The sequence below is a fragment of the Nomascus leucogenys genome, chromosome 5, assembly GCF_006542625.1.
Source record: "Nomascus leucogenys isolate Asia chromosome 5, Asia_NLE_v1, whole genome shotgun sequence".
In the NCBI taxonomy this organism is placed as follows: Eukaryota; Metazoa; Chordata; class Mammalia; order Primates; family Hylobatidae; genus Nomascus; species Nomascus leucogenys.
Genome location: NC_044385.1, coordinates 127,547,744 through 127,571,256, shown reverse-complemented (window position 1 = coordinate 127,571,256; position 23,513 = coordinate 127,547,744). Strand labels below are relative to the sequence as shown.

The 23,513-nt window shown below is 38.4% G+C and overlaps 1 protein-coding gene across 7 annotated transcripts in view; it reads left to right on the top strand.

Annotated features, from left to right (window-relative positions):
* Positions 1-23,513, top strand: part of NALCN (sodium leak channel, non-selective) — a 365,686-nt gene that overhangs the window by 105,799 nt on the left and 236,374 nt on the right. For all 7 annotated transcript variants that reach the window (XM_030813654.1, XM_030813651.1, XM_030813653.1 and 4 more), the window contains exons 8-9: positions 15,626-15,768; positions 15,898-16,002. In XM_030813654.1, coding sequence (XP_030669514.1) covers positions 15,626-15,768; positions 15,898-16,002 — 248 coding nt within the window. The remainder of the gene's footprint in view (positions 1-15,625; positions 15,769-15,897; positions 16,003-23,513) is intronic.

The following is a 23,513-nucleotide window of genomic DNA, read 5'->3' as shown; positions in this document are numbered from 1 at the left end:
ATTTCTCTATTTTATATTCTATTTCTCAAATGATTACATTTATAACACAGAACAAAGCCATAGTTAGAATTTCAGTAATTGTACGGAATATCCAAAAGGTACACCCAATACACCCAAAAGCTAAACCAGAGTCACTGCTAAATTTTATATTGTTCTGATTTACCTAACAGATTAGTGAAAATAATTAAAATTTTGCTGCTTTGTAAATTTTAAATCTCAGATTTTGGTTAGAACTCTGAGAGTATTTAAAACTATCTTTACCTACTCTTGTCGGAAAATCATTGAGGAGCTAAGAGTGCAGAGAAGGCAGAGAAATGTTCTCCCCACCCCAAGCAAAAGCACAGAAGAACTATTGCTAATCCAAAACTCAGGGAGGAAATTTCACCCCTCCTCCCTTCCCTTTTCTTGGGCTAGTCTGTTTAATTTTAAAAGCAGAATTTTTGCTTTCACAAAGTATACCAGACAGGAATTTGTTCAAATTCCTCAAAACTAAGCCAAGAAAAGTTTCAGAAAGTTCAGACACGCATGGCAGAGTGGAAAGAACGTAGTCTGTGGAGGCGAGCACAGATTCATTGGAATGCCGCTCCAGACATCCACTCTGGGTGAACTCAGAGATGTGTTTAGTCTCATTAAGCCACAGTCTTTTCATTTTTAATGTGAGAGTGATAAGAACGAACTTGCCAGTGTGTTGGTAGAGAATTGAAATAGAGAAAGGTCTGGCGTGTAACAGGATGTTTCTCTCCATCTGCGTAATCTGTGACAGTCCTAGGAAGTTCAAGGTTATGACTGTTCTGGGTCTGTGGCCAAGAGTTGTCTGTGGCTTCCATGGGTTGGAGCTGTCTAATGGGGCCCAGGCCACCATCGCTCTGCCCAGAAGCTAATCATACCAAAACATGAGGTTTTTCTCCAAGCAACAAAGAGGGGCTAAGCACCCAAGGATCTCTATAATAGGAGCGGGAAAATGAAGCTGAGACCTTGCCCTGACTTAGAAGTTCATAACAATAATGGCTCCAAACAAGATGCTCATGTCTGTTGGTTGTGGTTAATAATCATGCAACAACATGAACTTCAAACCCAGCCTGTGCTTGGCTCTTCCAGGGACTGAAGGCATCTCAGAGCCCCACCCCTTACCTCAGAAACTGCAGGGAGGAGCCTGGGTTCTCAGAGTCCAAGAAAATGCACCTGATAATAGCACCTGAACTTCCTCCACACAAAGAAAGCCTGATAGGAACAGGGGATTAAGCTTGAGTTGAGGGCAGGATCCAACCCACAGTAGCACTTCCTTGCCATGCAACCTTAGCAAATGGCTTAACTCGCTTTCTGTATCAGCAAAATGGTGTTCGTAGTACTAAGGTGTCAGTGAGGATTAAATGAGCCAAGCCTGACCCACACCGATTCATGACAAGTCTCAGCCACTTTAATGAATGTGGTGATATTCTAACGTTTGGGATGCTGAGGTGGAGGACGATGGTGTCCCACCTCCTGCAAATGCCATGTAGACACTGAAGCTACACAAGCAATGGCTCTAAAGTCAAAGCCAGCATCAGGACTGGTATAAAAGAATCACCAGGACAAGGGTAGAGCAGAAGGGAGGCCAAAGCAGCTTTGTCAGTGCCTGCACGGCTGGACCTAGAGGGATTTCTTGACATAGAGGGTAAAACAACCCATTGGCCCACATTTCTGAGGACCGACATGGGAGAAGGGTCACATGAGGCCATGAAATGAGCATCTGCAGAGGAAATGGAAGCCAGTGGCTGGAGACAAGCGGAGCCATTGAGCTAGCAATGCGTGATAGATACTGTGGGAAGGGATGTGGGGAATGCAGCGCCTCTCAAGGGAGGTGGCTGAGTCTGGCAATGAGGGCCTGGGGCATCCTTAGTCAGCAAAGCAGGTCTGCAGCCTCAGGAGCTCTGGCAGCTGGTATCGGTCACCAACTGGCCTCAGGCACCATTCATAGAAATTAATCTGGATAGTCCCCTCCTGGAGACCCTCCAGGATGGCAGATGAGCAGACTGGCCGGCTTTCAAAGTCTGCTGACCTCTATAATTGTGGCTCTTCACATGGTCCAACACACTCTTCCCTTTTACATGTGTTTCCTCTTTGAATATTTCCACCAGCCCCTCTCCCTGACCTCTCTCTGCTTTACTTTCCTTTGCCCATTTAATCTACATTTTATGTTTTGTCCAGATTAACATACCTGTGTTTCATCTGCCAGGCAGTGGCCTAGGCACTAGGAATATGGTGGTGACCAACACAGAGTGGCTGCTTTCATGGAGTTTACAATCTACAAAGGGACAAAAAAGATAAACAACTTTAAACTTTAAAACTTGGACAAACTTTTATAAATACTGCATTTTTCCAATAAAATGAGATAAGCAATGGTATAACCTACATGGTACAGAATCTGTGCCTCCCTAAAATTAAAGCTTTGAGATAAAAGGAGACAAGAGATATTGTTGGACTTGAATTTGTCATGCAAATAAGATTAAACCTTGAATATTATCCTTTTGATTGTTGTCTCTTTTTGCAGTATGAGGTAGTCAAGAATTCTAGGTCAAAACATAAGGGTTAAAAGGCTGGAAAAATTAAATAGGCCAAATGAAAGAGTTGTCTCGCTAAAATGTCTGTGTAGATGATAAAATGTCCTTGTGCCTCTTTAACTTCAATGATTTGTGCTGGATATTTTATAAGCGTCCATTAAGCAATAGCAAATTTATTCAAGTATAAGAGAATTATGAAACACAACTATCATAGAAGGTACTTATTTCCTTCCAACCAATAAGTAACCACCAGTGATGATAAGGCAGAAAGTGACAAGGTTAACCAAATAAGAGAGTTGGATACTACATTCAACTCCATTTCTTCATGTCCCAATAAGAGACAACATTTGACCTGTCCTCTCATTCCTAATCTTGTTGAATGAATCTAGTACAGAGGTTCATAAAAACTGTCAGGTATATAATGCTGGATTTTGTCAATAAACAATAACAATAATTTTTTCTTTAAAAATTATTCCAGGCGAGGCCGGGTGCGGTGGCTCATGCCTGTAATCCCAGCACTTTAGGGGAGGCCGAGGCGGGCGGATCATGAGGTCAGGAGATCAAGACCAGTCTGGCCAACGTGGTGAAACCCCCATCTCTACTAAAAATACAAAAATTAGCTGGGCATGGTGGCAGGGGCCTGTAGTCACAGCTACTCAGGAGGCTGAGGCAGGAGAATCACTTGAACCTGGGAGGTGGAGATTGCAGTGAGCTGAGATCCAGCCACTGCACTCTAGCCTGGCAACAAAGCAAGATTCCATCTCAAAAAAAAAAAAAAAAAATTATTCCAGGCCAGGTGTGGTGGCTCACGCCTGTAATCCCAGCACTTTGGGTGGCCAAGGTGGGTGGACCGCTTGAGCTCAGGACTCCAAGGCCAGCCTGAGCAACACGGCGAAACCTGGTCTCTACAAGAAACACAAAAATCAGCCAGGCGTGGTAGTGAGTGCCTGTAGTCCCAGCTCCTCATCCACCTGTAATCCCAGGTGGAGACTGAAGTTAGCTGAGATGGCACCACTGCATTCCATCCTGGGTGATAGAGCCAAACCCTGTCTCAAAACATAACAAAACACACACCAGGGCCTGTCAGGGGGCAGGAGGGAAGGGGAGGGAGAGCATGAGGACAAATACCTAATTCATGTGGGGCTTAAAATTTAGATGATGGGTCGATAGGTGCAGCAAACCACCATGCCACATGCATACCTATGTAACAAACCTGCACATTCTGCACATGTATCCCAGCACTTAAATTTAAAAATAAAAATAATACCATAATAATAAAATAACAAAAAAGTCATTACATCTGAAATAAACATACTTCAAATTAAAAAGAAAATTAAAGTACAAAAAAGTTAAAATAAAAATCATTTTAGATGTTTCCTCAGATTTAAACGGAGGTCATTAAAGCTCAAACACCTGACTGCAAAGTGATTTGTAAGACAAACACCTACATACACACTCTACAAAAAGACTTAACGAATACCCTGCATTGGTTGATGAAAAAGAACAGTGAGTTATACCTTCTGAATAGTGAATTAAATAAAATACTATTAAAGTTTTAAATAATTGCCAATTGCTCCATATTTCAAATGTATTTCTCTGCATGTTAGAGTTTAGCTAGCATTTCCAGGGATGATTTTTCTGTATTCCTCTCAGTCAGGAATAGCCAGTCAGTATTACTCCATCAGCCGCAGCGCAAATGTCTGATTGCTCTCTTGAGGTCGTTAGCCCAGATACTTGCTAGAAAGGTATGATTGCTGGCCAAATGAGCTCTGGCCTGGTGCAGCAGTCTTGCCAATGTGCCTAATGAGAGCGCGGAAAGACATTTTATTCCAGGCATAAGCAGGCCAGATCACAGCTGCCCAAAGCTCTCTGGCTTTGATTAAGTTTGTTGTGCTATTATGTAATGGGGACTTGAACCATATTCCGTGAATGACCGTTTTCCTTCCTCCTTCGCCACTGTTTTATTATAAGTATGTTGTCTGTATCTAATGTTGCCTTGCAGTTAGTTGTTAAAATCAAGCAGAAAAAAACAGGCAAATATTAAAATGTAAATAGAAAAAGTTGTTGGTGGGGAAAATGACTTAATAATGCATTATTCTGACATAGTGTCTTGGGGTCCACCAGGAGAATCGCCCCATCACAATTCAGCCTCCCTTTGTGCTAATGACGGCCTTTTCATCCTCTGCTGTTAGTGAGGCATAAGCCAAATTGTGACCAGGCAGACTAGACCACATGTAAGCAGAGAGCCACGTCTTTGTAGACATTAATTTAAAACTCGTTTTAATCAAACATGTTCATTTATCTGTACTATTTTTGATCTATATCTTAAATCAAAACGAAGCTTTTTTGACTTCTGGTTTCTGTTTCTGCTCATAAAGAGCTTGGAAGTTACCAATCCTGTCTTCACAACAAGAAAAATGCTGAGCACACTGGCAGTCAGTAAGTGGAAATCAACAGTGGTTTAAAAGTTAATTGATTACAATTTTCTCACATTCTTCCCTCACCTCTGTACAGTTCTGGTCTACACTGGAAATGCTGGAAAAGTTGGAATATACAGTATAGAGCTTTCTTGGTAGCATAGCTTTTAATACATGAAAAATGATTTTTAATTTTAGTATAACCTTAATAAATCTAAACCAGAATCTGTAGCACATTGGAAAACAAATCTAAACCAGTTGAACAAATTTCAATTTTAAACATATTTTCAGGCTTTGGAAGCTTACTGAAGAATGCGGATAGCAAATACAGGAAAAATTTTGGGAATATTTTTGTTCATATATGTAAATGTGAAGGTACAAGACAGAAAAATTTCCCCATGTATAGCTTCAAATTTTTAGCAGTTAGTTAACATTTTCTGTTCAGTTTTAACCATTAAATTGTAATATTATTACAAATGATATTAGAACACGTCTTTGCTTTTAGTGTTGTATTACAAATATTTAAATTGATGAAATTCAGTGTAAATTTGGCATTTATCATAATACAAATAAGAACTTTATTTTAAGCTAATTCCATGCATTATTTGTATTTCATATCTCATGTTTATTTAAAATTACATTTGGTCACTATCACTCAGGTATCTTTCTTCCCTCCCACTTAGATCTAAATTGGATTTTTAAAAATTGAATTTTAATATGCCTTTATAAACAAATGTCAATTATTTATTTCCAATCCTGGTTGATCTTTTTATTCTGAGATTATTTACTAGTTCATTCAGCCTTCCTATTAAAAATAAATAAATAAATAAATGCTCTTGTAGCTCTTCTGAGGTAGACTGACCAGGTCTACCTTATCGTTAATTTTTGCATTTTCATTTTTATTGAATGTGTGTGATGATGCAGATATGAACTACGTGCATATCTCAGAATAGGAGGAAAAATATCTTAGTACTTTTGCCAAATACTTGGTTCTAATTTTTGGACTATTACGAAATTTTTATGTCATAACTATTATCACCTTAACATTATGCGAAGTTCTAGCCCTTTTGCTTCAATTTCCTTTGAAAAGATTTCTTTCCAATAAATCTTTAAAATATGGGTGACAAAGCTAAAAGACCCTCAGAGGAAACATATTTCTGGTATGACATATTTTGTTTACTCTTTAGAACAATTGAAAAGCTTCTGATTAACATTTCTTTAGCACCTTAGTGGTGACCAGCAGTATCATCACTGCCCTAGTGGAAGTTGAGGTCCAGGGTATACTGACTCATACAGGTTACCTAGGTAAGAAGTAATAGATGATTGGAATGTTAGGAACTGTAACTGACAGCTAACTGTGGCAAAGTGTAGAGTTTTTTTTTCTTGTCTTTTTTTTTTTTTTTTTTTTTGAGACAGAGTCTCGCTCTGTCCCCCAGGCTGGTGTGCAGTGGTGCGATCTTGGCTCACTGCATCCTCTGCCTCCCAGGTTCAAGCAATTCTCCTGCCTCAGCCTTCTGAGTAGCTGGGATTACAGGTGCATGCCACTATGCCCGGATAATTTTTGTATTTTTAGTAGAGACAAGGTTTCACCATGTTGGCCAGGTTGGTCTTAAGCTCCTGACCTCATGATCCACCCGCCTTGGCCTCCCAAAGTGCTGGGATTACAGGCATGAGCCACTGCGCCCGGCCTTTCTTTTCTTCTTAAGACAATTAATGGAAAATAAATTTCCAAGAAGCTCTTTTGACCTGACATCACTGCTCTTCGAAGGCAGAAGGCTGACTCACATGCCGAGGGGTATCTGACATAATTTCTTTGCAACCGTTACTCTCAGCCTACCTGGAAATTGCCGAGCGCAGGGGGTGCGGGGAGTGCTGTAGTTGGCGTGTGGACTGAGCGTCCTGGAAACTGTTCTGCTGTAGTACCTACACTTTCCTGCCAATGTCAGCATCTGGCTTGTCAACACTTCTTTTCCATTTGTGAATACTATAGTGAAAGCCTTCACCTCTCCTTTCTTTGAAGTATTTTCTGTTCAGAACTTGGAACTTTAGAAATTTTCTACATTTGAGAAAACATATTTCAACTATGATTCTTTATTACTTATAAAAAATTAACTTAGAAGATATATGTAAACATGTGTACGGTTTAAGGCAACAAAGTGATTTTACCAATATGGCAAGATATGCCAAAAGAGTGCTTAAGTGTAAAAAACAAACAAAGAAACCAAAATCAAAATTAAGGTAGCTCAAAAACATAAAGTTTATAAATATTTTTAAGGCATTTATAATAAAAAAAAAGTCCTTTTCTCAAAAAAAAAAAAGTCCTTTTATGTTTGTCCCATGTTCTGGAATCGCAAATAAAAAATGTGGTTTTTGCTTTATTTTGTGTTATTACCTTGGTATGCCACATGGCAAGCCTAAGGCTGGGTGTGTGGAGCACATGAGTTGAGTGTGTGGACAAGTTGTGTTGAAGATTATTATTATAGGCACAATGTTACAGCACAGTCTATCAGGGAAAAATACTTAAGTTTATTTTTTGTGAGGCTGAGCGTGGTGACTTCTGCCTGTAATCCCAGCTCCTTGGGAGGCTGAGGCATGAGAATTGGTTGAACCCAGGAGGTGGAGGCTGCAGTGAGCCGAGATTGCACCACTGCACTCTAGCCTGGGTGACAGGGCGAGACTCCATCTCAGAAAAAGAAAAAAAGGAGAGGAAGGAAGAAAGAGAGAGAGGAAAAAAAGAGAAAGAGGGAAAGGAAGAGAGGAGGGAAGAAAGGAAGGAAGGGAGGGAGGGAGGGAGGGGAGGGAGAAGAAGAAAGAAAGAAAAGAAAGAAAGAAAGAAAGAAAGAAAGAAAGAAAGAAAGAAAGAAAGAAAGGAAAGAAAAGAAAGAAGAAAGAAAGAAAGAAAGAAAGAAAGAGAGAGAGAAAGAAAGAAAGAAAGAAAAAGAAAGAAAGAAAGAAAGAAAGGAGGGAGGGAGGGAGGGAGGATGGGAGGGAGAAAACATGGTTTATAGAGGTTTTATTCAGTAGGATGGTAACATCCTCCCAAGTAATTTAATTCTAGCTGGTTTATTGTTTAATAAATCTCTGCAATTCAGGATGCCCCTTTCTTGCTGTTGCCAGTCTGCTGATCCACATGATCTTATTTCATGTATGTGGATCATCCAGCCACAGTGACAAAGGTTCATTATGTTGAGTCCAGATGTCCACCTTAAGAGTACACACATCCCTTGCTGCTGCTTTTTTTTTTAACTATGTCACACTAAATACATTTACTTTATGATAACTACTGTTGGGGTACAATTTACTCTTACCACAGAACCAGCTCTCAGTTAAGAAGAAAGTGCTGAGATGGTGTGAGGAAGTTTGGTGAAGAAAAACATTATAGTAAGTTACAGTCAATCTCACTACTGACCGTTTGCTAAAATATTTTTTTTAATGTGTGGCTAAAATCTGCATAAAAGATGGTATATTTGAGTGAAGAGATTATCAGAGGGTGAGAGAAACTGAGAGTTCACCAAAAACAACAAAAAAAAATTTCAATATAGATTTTGCCATTAACAAATGACCTCAAATGCACGTTGTAGCTGAACTGAAGAGGTGGCCACTTTGTTCTTAATCTGGTGGCTGCTGCTTAGATCTCATTGTAGAGGCTACATCTACTGAGCTGTTTTGCAAGTTTGTATTATCTGTCTCATGACCCAGACAGAACCAGAGTCTATCAACATGGATTAAGAATTACTCTGTTTTCTTCTGTGTTTTTCTATGAATATACTGAATGTCTCATCTTGATTCAGAAGAAAAACCTGAAAGCTTACCCAAAAAAAAAGTAAAAAACAAAACCCTGTGTGTGGTTTGTCTTGGGACAGTTCAGAAGGCAGTCATTTAATTTCGTTTGGGAACATTTTGCACTATTTATTTCATTCAAAATATGTTAATTTTTTTTCAATTTTAATTAAAGTACTTTTTTAATGGCTCATCCTGCAAGCAGAGATAGCCTCCTTTCCCCCAGACTCTAAGATATGCATGTATACAGTCATCTTATTACATAGCAGGAATTTTAAAAACAAATAAGCTTTTCTTTCCAGTGCCTAGTTGTTAAAACAGCAAAATGGTAAAAATTTATGTAATGGTACTATTGAGCCGTCTACTGTGTGGCAAATATTTTATACAAACAAGTGATGTCTTAGGATCTAGGCTTTTAGCCTTCAAAAATCTTTAAAGAAGAATGAAATGTCATTTTTAAGTCTCATCTTTGATCTCAAGTGAAGAGATTCAATTCATTTCAAAAATACTTAATATAAATTATATGCTAGACCCTGTGCTAGGCACTGCAGGGCAAAAGCTGAAGAATCAGGCTGTCAAGTTAGAAAAGTGTTTCTCAATTGGCAATTTTTCCAACAGGGGCCACTGGTCAATGTCTACAAGTATTTTTGGTTGGGGGTTGCAAGGACTGTTGGAATGTATTGGGTAGAGGTCAGGGATGTGTCTACACATCTTGCAATACACAGGACAGACCTTCCCATTAAGGCATCATGCACCTGCAGATGTCACTAGTATCAAACTTACATTTTGGGTAGCTTCAGCAAGTTCTCTCTTAAACTATTCATCGCTCCCTTTTTTCATTAGTTCTGCAGTTTAATAAGAATATTGCCCTATGGAGCAGTTCTAGCACTTTGGGAGGCCGAGGTGAGTGGATCACCTGAGGTCAGGAGTTTGAGACCAGCTTGGCCAACATGGCAAAACTCTGTCTCTACTAAAAATACAAAAATTAGCCAGGCGTGGTGGTGTACGCCTGTAGTCCCAGCTACCTGGGGAGGCTGAGGCAGGAGAATCACTTGAATCGCCAGGCATAGGTTGCAGCGAGCTGAGATCAAGCCACTGCACTCCAGCCTGGGTGACAGAGCAAGACTCCGTCTCAAAAAAAAATAGCTGGAGATTAGGCAAGTTGTATATATGCAAACATAAAAAAAAAACAAATGAAAACCAATATAGCATAAGCCACCCCATCTTGAGCAAGTTGTACTTCTAATTATGCACATGTGTAAATATCAAGCTCTTATTTGGTCACCATTCAGGATTGAATATTTAGTCATTGCAACTGTAGTTGAGCAAATAAGCATCTATTTGGAGTTTAGGATTAGGATAATACACTTCCACAGTTAAATCTACTGACTGATGGTAGACAGTTCATTGAGACACAGATACAGCATAGTCATCCATGTGTAGCGGTTGAGTAACATGTAAGTTTCTTTTCCCTTCCAACTGAGGGGGATGCTCAAACTGAGATTTAACAAGGACGAAGTCAATCAGCTTCTCTCTGAAAAGGGTGATGTCTGATCAGAGTCAGCTGGAGGATCAGAAAGTGATTTAGAAAAGTCTGAGGGAAACTGATGATCTTGAGTAACAAAAAAGTTGTCATTTTGTTCACCACAGATGAAAGTCTATTCCCAGACAGTAAATGAAGCCAGATAATCAGGCCAATTTCATAAACAGTAGATCAGATTGGAAGAGTTAAAGGACCAGATAAGAAAACAAGCACCTATAGCAAGATGACCCGAGTAAAACAAAGGATGATTCACTCACAGGGGCTGCAAGGACTAATTCTGCAGGCTCCCATAGCTTGTTGTGCCTTGCAAGGGACTGAGGCCTGGCAGCATCCAGTGAATGGGCTCTTGCATACCTGGTAAGGAGCTGTCTCAGAAGATAGCGTGCTCCCTATCCCTGGAGGGGTTAAAGTTCAAGAACATTGCTGAGGATCCAAACACTGGGAGAGAGAAAGAAATGGATGGTCCTAAAATAAGTCCTCTTTGTTCTTTTAAAAATTCTGAGTGTGGGAGTGAAGGTGATTATTCAGACCAAGCCCTTGGGTACTGACTCATTCTTATTCCACTGTCTCAAGCCTACATCGCCAATTCTAACTTCCCAAATTCTGTCACGGTAGACCAGGTATTACCATTGTTACAATAGTACTATAGGTATTTTGCGTTTGGAGAGAGGTTTAGTGGTAGGACCCCAGGTTTGTAGTGTGTTGCTAGTTATCATCACAATTTTATGACCCTCTCATTTGAGAGTGGAATGACGATGTGGTTATGTAACCTAAGACTAGAAGAAACAAATGGGAGCGCTCCCAAAACACAAATATCTCACCTCTTTTTTCATGGGAAAAGAGTCAGTAGAAGAGGGCAAAGCAATAAACAAAATCCTAAAGGTAATCAAAACAGATGAGAATAGAATTTTGTTGAGAGCTATAAAAAATGTCCTCTACTGTTCTCAATACAGGCAGTGTGTAGAAAGTTTCAAGGTTAATATTTATCTTCTAAACATAGGCTTGTGGTCTTCTTATTTAATAAATTCAAACCACCAGTGGAAGAGGTCAGAAAGAATGAATGAAATCAGGAGAACTGATTATCATCGGTATCATTGTTGTGATTGCATTTCTTGCACAGCTTTAATTTGTGCCTTGAGAGTTTGGGGTCTGAGAAAGTAGTGCTATTCCAGGAGCTCTCCAGGGATATTTTTGGAACAGGCCTTATTGTTTTCTAAAAAATTAATGCGTTATATTCCCAGATGCTGTTGTAGCATCATTTTTCATTTAACAAAAATGTGGTCGTTTAGCCAGAAATTTTAGTTCTATAATTAAAATGGACTAAAAATATTCTGCAGTGCATCTAGAAAAAAAATATTTTATATGTATCAATGTTCTTCCTAGAAATTTTCCATGTTAGATCAAACAGTAGATGAAGACTTTTCTGTGTGTATAGGACGGGTTTTTATGTTTATAGATGAGCGTGCAGGTGTTTTAAGAGAATTTTGAAAATTGGCAAAACAAAGTCAATTCACTATAAAATAGTTTCCAAGTTATCTGTGCAGTATTAATATTGAGGAAGAATTAATCGAAAAGCAAATATCTGAGAAATGCTTTCGTATGTCTGTAGGCTACAAAATCATTGTTTAATTTATTAACAATCTTTGAGTGCTCCTCAGTGTCTGGTACAGAAATGAAAGATACAGTTGTAACTTCAGAGTGCTCACACCTAGTGAGGGAAACAAACAAGGTAGAGAATTCAGCATGATGAGTGACATGAGATAGGTGAATGAGAGGCTCTCTGGGAGTACTGAGGGCCATTGCCTAGTGTAGCTGAGGGCAGACAGGAGCTGAGCTGGGCAGCCCAGGAGTCTGCCAAGAGGGCCAGAGGGAAGCAGTGCAGGGCCAGCAGGGAGAGTGGGACTATGCAAAAGAAGTTCAGTAGCTACAGTTTCTTTCTCAGGGTCCTCCACTTCCCAAAGAAAATGAAAGGAACATCCATTTGATTTCTGTCGGTTTAAATATTGGTCAACCATTGGAAAATCGTTTTTGAAAAGTGATTTCTTTTGCTATATTTGGCAAAGCTGGGAGTAGAAAAGTGATGAGGAAGGGCCATCTTAGTCCATTGCCTTTGCCTTTGTAACCGTTACTTCTTCGCAGCCTTTCTACCCAGTGTAGTTCACATACAGGAAACATTTCTTTCTGTAGTCAGCCTCTTCCTGGGGAGTGTTTTGGTTATATTTTCACAAATGTCTCACCTCTTTGTATCAACAAACCCTTCTCTTTGAGCTGTACTGTGGGTTTCTGTTTCTTTCCTTTTTTCCTTTGTCCAATTAGAAAAAAAAAAATGGAGTCGAAGTTTCAAGGCTACTTGTTAAATGTGCTCTTTTTTACTTAACTCCAAATGACATCTTGCTTGTAGATGTAATTAAGAAAGATCTGGACAGGGAGAGGGAGGATAATTTTCAATGTTCCTCTCAAATTTAATCTTATAGTGACACGCTCCATATTTTACATGAAAATGCTCAGTTAATACAGCTATTAAACTTTAATAGTAGATAATAATGGATTTCTGTAGCCACTTTTTGGTTTTCATTCAAAAACCTAGAGGAAAATAAGGGATATAAATTATAAATTATTTGTTTAATGTTAAAAATATGTTTCATATTCAATGCACATAAGCAAAGGTATTGTCCAGTGTTAGTAGCTATGAATCATTAATAAAAACAGTTGCTTCTGTTTGCTGTTGACATTTTATGTGTGTGTTGTTCCTCTCCGAACCTTTTTCTTAAAAGTCAACTTTTAAGAAATAATGTGCAAACGACAGGAACCATTTTATAGTTAATTGGTTTTGTGTTTAAAGATGATCAATATACAATAAACTTAGCCATGGTAATCCCTCAGAAAAATATTAACTGTATTTAAGGATGATCAGAGAAAATAATCTCTATTTAATAATTGTACATATTTATGGGGTACCTGTGATATTTTGTTTTATGGATAAAATGTATAATTATCAAATCAAGATATTTAGGATATCCATCACCTCAAGCATTTATCATTTCTATGTGTTGGGAACATTTCAAGGCCTCTCTGCTAGCTATTTTGAAATATACAATACATTGTTGTTAACTGTAATCACCCTCATCTGCCATGGAACGTTAGAACTTATTCCTTCTATCTAATTCTATGTTTGTACCCATTAATAATTTCTTTTTAAAGCCCCAGTCTCAATCAAGAGAAAATATAAATAGCATGGTAAAGAAAAAAATTTATGATCTGATGATATGGGTTCAATTTCTGGTTCTATCACTTTCCACCTTGGAGACCTTCATTAACCAGTGACCTTCACTTTTCCTTCCTATAAGATGGTATTGATAACATCTGCCCTCATCCCCACTTCGCCATCTGCCAAGCTAACAAGACAGAGATTTCCTTAGCATGTTGTGTTAAAGAGGCTTAGAAACTCAACATGCTTTACAAATACCAGCTGTATGACAAGGAGCTACAGTACCAATGTACAAAATATGATTTTTAAAATGAAAGGCAGGGCATTTATGAAGTTATATTCTATATAAAGTATATTAGCACACATTAATGCATAACAGGCAATAGGAATATGCTTTGCTTCTTTCTCTTAGCTTTTCTTTCCAGCCTCTTTTTTTTCTCTTGTCATCAAGTCTGCAGCTGGACTTGCCTTCTGTTCTGCATGCCTTGGTGTTCACTGATGCTCTGATTCTGCTTTCTCACGCACAGGCTCAAAGAAACAGTGAGGCTGCCCCAACTTGTGAAACTCTCTTCTTAGTTTGGATACTTGGTCATATGCACATTCTAGTTTAAATTTCTGTGTAATTAAAACATATATGAGTGGAGATTGGTTTTATATTCTGTAATAATAAAACTTATTTATAGAAGTAGAATTTATTGAGGTACAAATGTTTACCAGTTTTATGAATAACAACATATATTTATAAACAACTTCAGTGGTATATGTTTGTGTGTTTTCTCACAAAAGCATATTGAGCAATTATTTTCAATTTTATAATCAATGATACCTGAAATATCTTAAGAACCTACCCTATGATTTACAGGAATTAAGGAATTAAGTCATTAAATCCTCCCAACACTATAAAGTCTGTGTTATTTCCCATTTTACAGATGGAGAAACTAACTACAGAAAGGCTATTAAAGAGGCAAGATATCATCACAGCTGGTTGTGTGGGGCTTTGTACCAGAATGACTGAGTTAATTCCAGTTCCCTTAATTATTATCTTTGCATCCTCAGACAAGTCACTTTATCTTTATATGCTTTAGTTTCCCCGTCTGTAAAACATCTTATAGTGTTGTTAGGATTAAACATATCTTTTCGCTACGTGGCATTTTGGGTTCTCTTAACCAATGTTAAAAAATCTGTCTGCATATTTTTAACTTTCCTTTCTTTCCAGTACTAGAAGTACTTTCTATGAGGTAATTCTCCCAGAAAATACAAAGTCCTATTTGGTGATTCACTGCCTTACATTTTGGTGTTCGGTAACACCATGGAATCCAAAGACGAGCTCCATCATATTAACTGTGGAGCCTGAGATACTTTACTCTCCCTATGAGAAAGTGATGTCAAATGAAACCCAGTTCTCCCATTTGTTTCATTTTGGTTAAAACTCTAGCAGGTGCTGGCCGGGTGCGGTGGCTCACGCCTGTAATCCCAGCACTTTGGGAGGCCGAGGCGGGCAGATCACGAGGTCAGGAGATCGAGACCATCCTGGCTAACACAGTGAAACCCTGTCTCTACTAAAAATACAAAAAATTAGCCGGGCGAGGTGGCAGGCACCTGTAGTCCCAGCTACGCAGGAGGCTGAGGCAGGAGAATGGCGTGAACCCCGGGGGGCGGAGCTTGCAGTGAGCCGAGATGGCGCCACTGCACTCCAGCCTGGGTGAAAGAGCGAGACTCCGTCTCAAAAAAAAAAAAAAAAAAAAAAACTCTAGCAGGTGCTTTTCGGCTTATTGAATGTGTTAGGCTCCAAGTGGCAAGCTTAAATGGTACATACCCTTTTTTTAATTATACCTGTACATACTTGGTTTGACTGTTTATTCCCTTTTCCACATTATTAGTTGCATTTAACAGCTAAAGGTATAATATCAAATTATTTTATTGTTAGATATTGAAATTACCCTGGCTTGAAGTCAGAAACAACTTTATTAAAATTTTAAGAGAACAGTAAAATGTTTTGCATGTGATTCTAATCAATTTTTGAAGAGCTTTTGTCGTTGAGAAAATGAGTATGATAAATATTGATTGTTTTTCTGGAAAATGCTTTCTTATTTCAAAAGTCAGCTGTGACTCAGTCTGTCCTCCTCTGTCATGACAGGAACCAGTATATTCACCGTCTATGAGGCTGCCTCTCAGGAAGGCTGGGTGTTCCTCATGTACAGAGCAATTGACAGCTTCCCCCGTTGGCGTTCCTACTTCTATTTCATCACTCTCATTTTCTTCCTCGCCTGGCTTGTGAAGGTACTGCGAAGAATTGTACTAGGAAAGTCTATGTTCTGTGATAGTTCTGCAGATCTTTTGTTTGGTTTTGGTTGCCCTCTGCTTTGTCATTCTTAGAGTTTGGTAAATGTGATTTGTGATTTTTTTCAGAACGTGTTTATTGCTGTTATCATTGAAACATTTGCAGAAATCAGAGTACAATTTCAACAAATGTGGGGATCAAGAAGCAGCACTACCTCAACAGCCACCACCCAGGTACGGTATCAGCAAGAGGATGTTATAACCCATTTGAGCATGCACATGTCTCACCCTCACCATCAGTGGACCTTGGGGAAGCTCTTGCATGTCGGGCTTCAACAGTCTGACTCAGGAAGCTGTTTAAAAATACAGGTGCAGGCCAGGCACAGTGGGTCATGCTTGTAATTCCAGCACTTTGGGAGTCTGAGGGAGAGGGATTGCTTGAGCCCAGGAGTTTGAGACCAGCCTAGGTAATGTAGCAAGACCCGGTATCTACAAAAAATTTTTAAAAATTAGCCAAGAGTAGTGGCATGAGCTTGTAGTCCAAGCTACTCAGGAGGCTGAGATGGGAGGATCACTTGAGCCCAGGAGGTCAAAGGTGCAGTGAGTTGCAATCACAGCAATGCACCCCAGCCTGGGTGACAGAGCAAGACCCTATCCCCCCAAAAACATAAAATAAAATAAAATAAAATAGGTTCAAAGGCCCAAACCCAGAACAATCAAATCAGAGATTCTAGGCAGTGAGGTAATGACACCTATATTTTGTAACAGCTCCATGTGTGGTTTTGATACAAAACCAAGATCGTCAGCCACATTTATTACATACCTTTGTTTCTGACATCACAAATCCTCAAATGGCTTGCGGATAAAATGCAACCGCTATGGAATTTCTCACTTTTATGAGTATTTATTCATGTACTTGCAAACCTATGTAATGTCTATGTGTAGGATTAGAATTTTGTAATGGAAAATATATTTCATTCAGAACAAACCACAGTACGATAAACTATGAAAAAGATCCCTCAAACCCAAATGCATGTTTGTGATTTTTTTAAAGAATCCGTATATAATCAGAAGGATTCCCATAAGTTCCCATAAGACAATATTGTTTCCATAAAGCCATAAGGCTCCTGAGAATTTGAAGGTGGGCTACAAATTTGCTAGAAGCAGCAGAGCAGTTACCACAAAAGAGGGCAATTCAGATCCAATGCCTTTGTTTTTATTTTTGGTTTTGTTTCATGTGTGTGTTTTCGTGGGAAGGGCAGGTTTGTTATCTTCTTCTAGTGTGAATCTTTATAAAAGAGAGAGAAAATATAAATTCCAGAATCAGGAATAAAGTGATATAATGCCTTGTAACTATTATAATATTAAATTCTAAAGGATATTCAACAACTCCGTAAACACTTACAAAAACCGTTAAGACAAAGGTATCTATCAAGGAGCTGAGGTGTACAAATTTTACTTTTGAAAACCCTCAAGTTGAACTTTTAATAATTATATGTTAAAATGCAATTAAACACACTAATTTGGGAAAAGTCTGATGGTGTTGAGGCATCTTTATGATGCTGTAAAAGTCTGAATTGTCCAGTCAATTCATTATAGATGAAATAGTGTCAGTCGTATTCAATTTTGACAAACAACTGTTCAAACTTCCATGAAAGGTTTTCTGAATATGCTATCCAGGTTATATCAGAAATGCCATGTAGAAAAGCCTTCAAGAAATCAACCATAGCAAGTCTTCACCTCCTCTCTCCTCTCTTTTTGCAAACTGTGAGAGATAAAGTTCCCGGTCCTTTCCGAGGTGGCAGCCTCTAGAAGGACATGTTTTCAGTTATGACTTTGAGACCTAAATGGAATATGGAACTATGATCTCAGCCCTTAACTCACATGCAGTGTTCCTGGAGATGACCTAAAATTCCTTTAAAACTGTAGTATGTTTATGGAGTAACTCTCAAGTATAAAATCACAGCTGGAAAACATAGTGTTTGGAAGCACCACCAAGTCAGCCAATGGTTCTAATAGAAAGGGAAATGTGAAGAGACTTGGAACAAAGTTGTACAAAATCATTTTGATGCAAAATTGTACTTAATCAAGAGGAATAAGTTGGTAATTCAGAGGTAATGCGTCTAGATATTCAGCAGTGGTAATCATACAGAGAATTGTGAAAAACCTTCATTAAGAAAAATGCTAGAGCTGAGGACCTCGTTGCTAAGCAACAAAAGCTCCTGCTGTCAGCCTCTGGGTGAGACACCACTCAGGCAGCCTAGCAACGGGCTTCAGGCCCCGCCCACCCTGGCTAGCCACTTCCAAGTGGGCCCTCTGATGCTTTTATGTGTAGAGAAGGGAGAGACATAATTTGCCATGATGCTATTACGTTTGTAAAATATGACCAAATTCTGTGAACAGGGACTTCTCATTCACTGGTTTAAAACCCTAAATCGCAAGTTACTAATTTGAAGGAAATAAAATAAAGATGATTACTGTAATGCACACAGCTTTTCAAACATGGAAATACATTCTTGCCTTTCTCTAGCATATGGAAAATTTGCAGTTGTTAAATATAGGCTATTCTCATCAGAGGACTAAAGGGTCCTGGGCTTGTTGGACTTGTTAATGTCTAAGTCTGCAGACTTCCCATAACAGCCATGTGTATAGAAAATATGTGTGTGTGTATATATATATATATATATATGCACATTTTCAGAACAAAGAAGGGGCTTTCTGTTATATTAGGCAGCTCACTAGGAATTGGTTCTGATAGGAACCATTTCAAGGGAGGCGAAAGGAAATCTGTGATGAGAACTGTTTCTTTAAAATAACAAAGCAATATTTTTTAATTGAATGGTCACCACCGAATGCCTCCAAGACACAGCATAGGAACAAATTACAGAGACATTAATGCCAAGGGTCTTTAGGAGACCATAATATAACATGTAACTGGAAAACAGAAGGAAAATGACGTAGAAAATTTCAAATTACTAAGCATTGACTCTGCCTGAACTCTGAGAGGCTTGTGATTTCATACCTGCCTGATTCTTAGACATGGGTAACTATTGCCTTGTGCTCAGCTGTGGATTGGGTTGAAGGATAAGTGATTCATACACCCATGATATAATACCCGGCTGTGTTAATACACTATAGGGTTACCCAGGCCACAACTTTTTAGTGATGTCCCATCACTGGATGTTGGGATGTGCAGATGAGCTGGAAGACAAAACCCTGATTACCCTATCTCACTAACCCAGACCTTTACTCACATTATTTAGATGCTTTACTTCCGATACCTGTTAGCAGTCCCATGGTCCTCTGATCTAGACTAGCTTATGATGGAGATGAGCTTATCCCAACTTTGCCTTGAGTAGAACTCAAAGAACTGCTAAACTTTAGAGCCACACAAGGCTACTTTTCTTTTAAAATGGTAAGAGACAGAAAGCAGGCTTCTGACAGGCAATACATATCTAACTTTTATAAATGAATCATAGTCCAATAGGATCATATTGAAGGTTTGGTAAATAATTAAATATTCTGATTGTACAAAGACAGCAATCATTTCTGGGTCTGTTATTATCTCTGATTGAGCACTCTTGCTGACATGTGTTTTCTGAATTAATATCCCCAATTAAGAGAGAAGACTGATAAAGGTAGAATTGGTGTGGGAAGAATGGGCACTTTGGAGTTTTTCTCCTTTGGGTTTCCATCAACATTCTTAGAATATGGGTTATACAATGCCTAAAGCAACTTATGCATAAATGTTCAGTGCTGGGTTAAAAAGTAGAAAAAAAATGGATGAAAAGGCACATGATCCAAAATGGAAAGAATTTCTCCTCCAAAGAGAAAGCTACGTATAACTTAATGCTCAAAGACAATACTTTAGCAAAAATGTGTTTACTGTGTTCCAAGACCATGTATTTCCTCATAAATATACATCATTAAAATATGTGAAAAAACAATTCAATTAATGCATTTCAGGGAAGGGTGCTTCTAGCATGGTGTAATAATGAGTGCCTCCTTATAAAAAAACCATAATAATAGAATAATGCAATCATCATAAGAAGCCATACATGAGAATTAAATTTTGTGAGGTTGCATCATTGAATATATTATTTTGTAATGAAATCAAGCCAGGTATCCACTTTCACTATTTTCTGTCATAGTGACTATTAGCTATTTTTCAAAAAAAAACCATAAATTTTCAAAGAATCCAAAGAGCATGCAAATTGCAAAGTAAATTTTAGATGTTCTCTGCATTACTGTGTAAGTGGATGTGTGTGTGCCTGTCTTGAGTTTGGAATTCTAATTCAGCTGCTAGTGATTCTCCATTACCAAGATTCTTTCTCTTACCACTATCCATTAGATAACCTGTTGTTCGTGTTGTTGTTGATGATGATGATATTATGCCTATAATGGAACAATCCCAGAAGTATTTTTAACTACTTTACAAACCAACCGACCAGTTATAAAACTCTAGCAGTTGCAAATGGACAGGCCTGAGAGAATTCTCAAAGTTGCAATCTCCATGCGCTTCCAAATGATTGTGCTAAGAGGAGAGTGCCATGGAAATTCATTTGTGTTATTGGTGATATTCTACTAATTCAGAACATCTTACAATCACTCCCATATATTGAGAACTGCACTAGTCTAATGGCTTTACAACCTGTCTTATTTAATCTTCACAATAATACTGTGAAGTGGGCATTATTAATGTCTCCACTTTGCATGTAAAAAATGACAATGATTGGAAAGTTAATTATCTAACCCAATGTTATATAACTGGCTAGTGGTAAAACTGGGACTCAAAACCAGGTTGCTCAGCTGCAAGAGCCTTTTTATTCAGCATGAGATGCTACCTCCTTTCAATTTAGCCATTACAAGCCCTGCTGTCAACATGCTGTCTTTGTTCTGGCCCCATGTTAACTTTTCTTTTCTTAAAAAAGACAGTACTTATTGCTGGCTGAAAGGGACGTTCGCATACATTGTTGCCAAGAGTATGAATTAAAACATCTTTTCCAGAAAACCGTTTGGCAATATGTATCCAAAAGTAAAACATATATACTATCTGACCAAGAAAGTCCGCTTTTAGAAATGTATCCTAAGAAAAATTGGGGGCAGTAGCCAAGGACATATGTTTGAGGATGTTTATGAGGCATTATGGCAATTTTTTAAAAATAGAAACAATCTTAATCTCTAGCAGTAAGTTATCGATGATAAATTATGAAATTGGAATAAATGCAAACCATTAAAATAAGCATTGAACTTTATTGATGTGAAGATATGCTGATGACATATTAGTACAAAAAAAGATCCCATGTTTGTGTGTGGGATGCAGGGGTGTGTGTGTGTGTGTGTGTGTGTGTGTGTGTGTGTAAAATACCTGGAATGTTAACTCTCAAATGTTAGTTGTGGTGTCTCTGGGGAATGGGTTTAAACTGTTTCTTTTGCAACTCATCCTCATTTTCTAAGCCTTTAATAGTAAAATATTTAATTATAGAATGAGAAAGGAAAATTACATCAGTAAAATTTAAAAAAAAAATTAATGGACATTCTAACAGAAACCACATGTACTAGTTAAGTTACATTCAGTTGCAAGGGACAAAAAAGCCCAAAATAAGTTGCTTAGGTGAGGTTTGCGATGAAGAATCCCATTCTCTCTCATGAGAAGTTGGAGGTGCTCATTCCGAGTGGTATGTTCGTCTATGTTGCCACGTATCCAGACACCTTCCTTCCTGTTCCACTTTGCACAGCCTCCATTACCACAGTCACCTTGTAGACTGGCATGGCTGCTGTAGCTCTAACCCTCATATCCATATTCCAGAGAACAGGAAGAAGAAGGAAATACAGGAAAAGAGGGTTTCTGCTTGCATCCTATAGTCCTGTATGTAGTTACATGGTCAAGGTCAGCTTTAAAAAAGGGGCAAGAACTGGCCTTTTTTCTTGGTAGCCTAGTGGCCCCATACAGATTCTCTTTGTAAAACAGGAAAAAGAGATACAAAGGAAAGACTGGCAGTCCCTGCCACGCTCCCCGCAAGGATTTGAGTCTCTGAGGATTCTTGGCTTCTGCTAGCTAGCCCAGCTTCTGTCTCAAAGATCTACTGTAATATTAACCTATCTAAATGTTGTATAATTCAGGGGACTAAAGAGAAATTGAACGTTTTTGCATTTCCTTTGCTTATTTCATACAAATAAATGACCTTGAGAGAACACTTTTACTGAAAATTAAATTGATTCTTTTGATTTTAGTCTACTGAAAAAAAATAATTTAAGAGAGAAAATTAGTCTGCTACTGATCAAAGTAAATATATGCCCCAGGGATCCTTTATGCCACAATTAGAGAGTATAGGATGTATCAACAGAGGGTTTTTATTAATAACTGGTGACTGGCAATGCTGGTTTTGTCTTTTGTCCTTAAAATGAGGATTCCAGAATTTTGACAGAAACTTTACAAGGTCCTACAACAGGTTTGCATCTCCACTGATGTCTGTATTCTCAGAATGAGCCTATTCAGGAAGAATATGCTTGATTCACCCCAAAAAGAGTTTTTGCAGTTTATTCTAAAGAAAATCAGAATCCTGTAAATGGACAGCTGAGATGAGCAATTTGCAGTTGGCGTCTTTGTCAAAGGAGCTTTATGTAAATATGCACCTTAATTTTGTCATTTAAAAATACATATAGGAGGCAGAAGCAGGGGGATTGCCTGAGCTCAGGAGCTCAAAACCACCCTGGGCAACATGCTGAAACCCTCTCTCTAGTAAAAAAAAAAAATACAAAAATTAGCTGGGCATTGCAGCGGGTGCCTGTAGTCCCAGCTACTCGGGAAGCTGAGACAGGAAAATTGCTTGAACCCGGGAGGCGGAGGTTGCAGTGAGCGGAGGTCACACCCCTACACTCCAGCCTGGGCGACAGAGCAGGACTCTATCTCCCCTCTAAAAAAAATAAATAAATAATAAAAATACATATAGGGCCTGTGATTTTTGGCAACTGTCTCTCACCACCTCACTCATTTTATAGAAGGCAAGTTTATTTTCCACAAAGGATCTACCACCACTGCTGCCAGGGATTTGAAACTCTAATTACAAATCCTAGGTAATGGGATCTTTGCATCATCTCATTCATATTTTCATTAGCAGTTACGCCTTCGAATACAGGGTCAGACTAACAGGAGGACATAAATAAGGATGACAAAGGAAATATTTATTTATGTAAAACAGTGACCTCAGGCAGGAATAAAACAGTGAGCACTTGTAGTTAGTATCATTATTTAGAAAAACAAAAATGTTTAATTTTGCCCTATTCCTACCATACACACATACACACACACTCACTCCTAAGAACTAGAAAGAAAAATACGTTAGTGGGAAAATACATGAAAGTGGGAAATGTCTTCCAGCTGGGTGTAATATTGACACATAGGTAATATGTGATGATAGCTAGGAGATAATAGGTCCCTAGGAGATAATAACCTAGGTATCTAATTCAATGGATTTCAGATTTAGTAGGCCTGTAGCATCTTGAATTTCATCACTTAGGTCTTTAATCCAAGAGAAACTACTTGCTCCCTTCATAATATGTACATAAAATTTCTGTTGAGCAGATTAATTGCTGCCTACTTAAAATAATTACACAAAGTGTATTAAGCAATGTGGCAGTCTTCTACCATTAAAATAACACCAGTTCTTTCCCTATGCCACATGCACACTTCTTATTTTATTGATCCTGAGAATACTTTTATTAGGTCAGTGAGAACTGTCCAC